This window comes from Sinocyclocheilus grahami, unplaced genomic scaffold (assembly GCF_001515645.1).
Source record: "Sinocyclocheilus grahami isolate Dianchi unplaced genomic scaffold, SAMN03320097.WGS_v1.1 scaffold4319.1, whole genome shotgun sequence".
Taxonomy (NCBI): Eukaryota; Metazoa; Chordata; class Actinopteri; order Cypriniformes; family Cyprinidae; genus Sinocyclocheilus; species Sinocyclocheilus grahami.
The window spans coordinates 1,924-2,803 of record NW_015509283.1 but is presented as its reverse complement, the minus strand read 5'-3'; the positions used below and the strand labels follow the sequence as shown (position 1 = coordinate 2,803).

At 41.8% G+C, this 880-nt stretch overlaps 1 protein-coding gene across 1 annotated transcript in view; it reads right to left on the bottom strand.

Moving 5' to 3' along the window:
• Positions 1–880, bottom strand: part of LOC107576775 (glucosidase 2 subunit beta-like) — a gene marked incomplete at its 3' end in the record, with an annotated part of 6,008 nt that extends 5,128 nt beyond the window's left edge. The window contains exons 1-3 of the mRNA XM_016262907.1: positions 862–880; positions 344–490; positions 120–236 (exon numbers count right to left, since the gene is read on the bottom strand). Of these exons, the coding sequence (XP_016118393.1) occupies positions 120–236; positions 344–437 (211 nt within the window). The remainder of the gene's footprint in view (positions 1–119; positions 237–343; positions 491–861) is intronic.

Sequence of the window (880 nt, the reverse complement as noted above, 5' to 3'; positions counted from 1 at the left end):
ATTTAAGGGGGTCTGAATACTTTCCGTACCCACTGTATATCTGAGGTGAGAAGCTTTCAATTAAAAGACTGGTAAGACAATCCATCTTAAATTATAAACCAAATTAAAAACCGAAGTACCTGGCTCATCTGAACCATCCTTGCAGTCACAGTAGTCATCATTCACTCGGTCAAAAGGAATAGTCCGGGATCCATCGAGACAGGTGAAAGGCTTGTTCTCCTCATAAAACGGTTTCTCTTTATTTATTTAGACAAAATAAGAGTTAAGCCAGTTAGACCAGAATGTGCAGAGAAACCAGTGCAGGTTTAATACAGAATATGCAATAAATGATATATGACTTTACTTGTCAGAGGCACTCCTCGTGGCCGTTGAATCTCTACAGGTGTCCCCAAGCTGACAGCACAGACCAAAGTCAACAGCAGGTGCAGGCAGGTCATGATGCTTCAGGAGAAACAGGGACCAACGCAAACTCCCACTAGAGGCGCGTGACCTTAGAGCTAAATGAAGGCACAATGCATTGTAAAACTGAACATCCCAGTATATCTAATCCCTTCACATATACAAATCTCACACCAAGGGTTTACAAAAGGCTAAACGAATTAACGCTATTCTTCATCCAAATGATGGTCGCAGATAAACCCGTCTATAAAAGTCTTATTCGCATCATCCTCGTTAACTCGATCTGAAATGGCTTCCGCACACACCGCCAACCGAACACACTCAAATACTCCCCGATCTGAAGTGAGGAACAATACAGTATCACGAGAGCAAGTGTTATGCTTCAATAAACACCACCCAAATTATATGGCGCTTGTATAATTAGTCAAAGAAATCTAAAAATCCTTGTAAGTCGTTACTTACTTCCGAGGAGCGTCCTTGC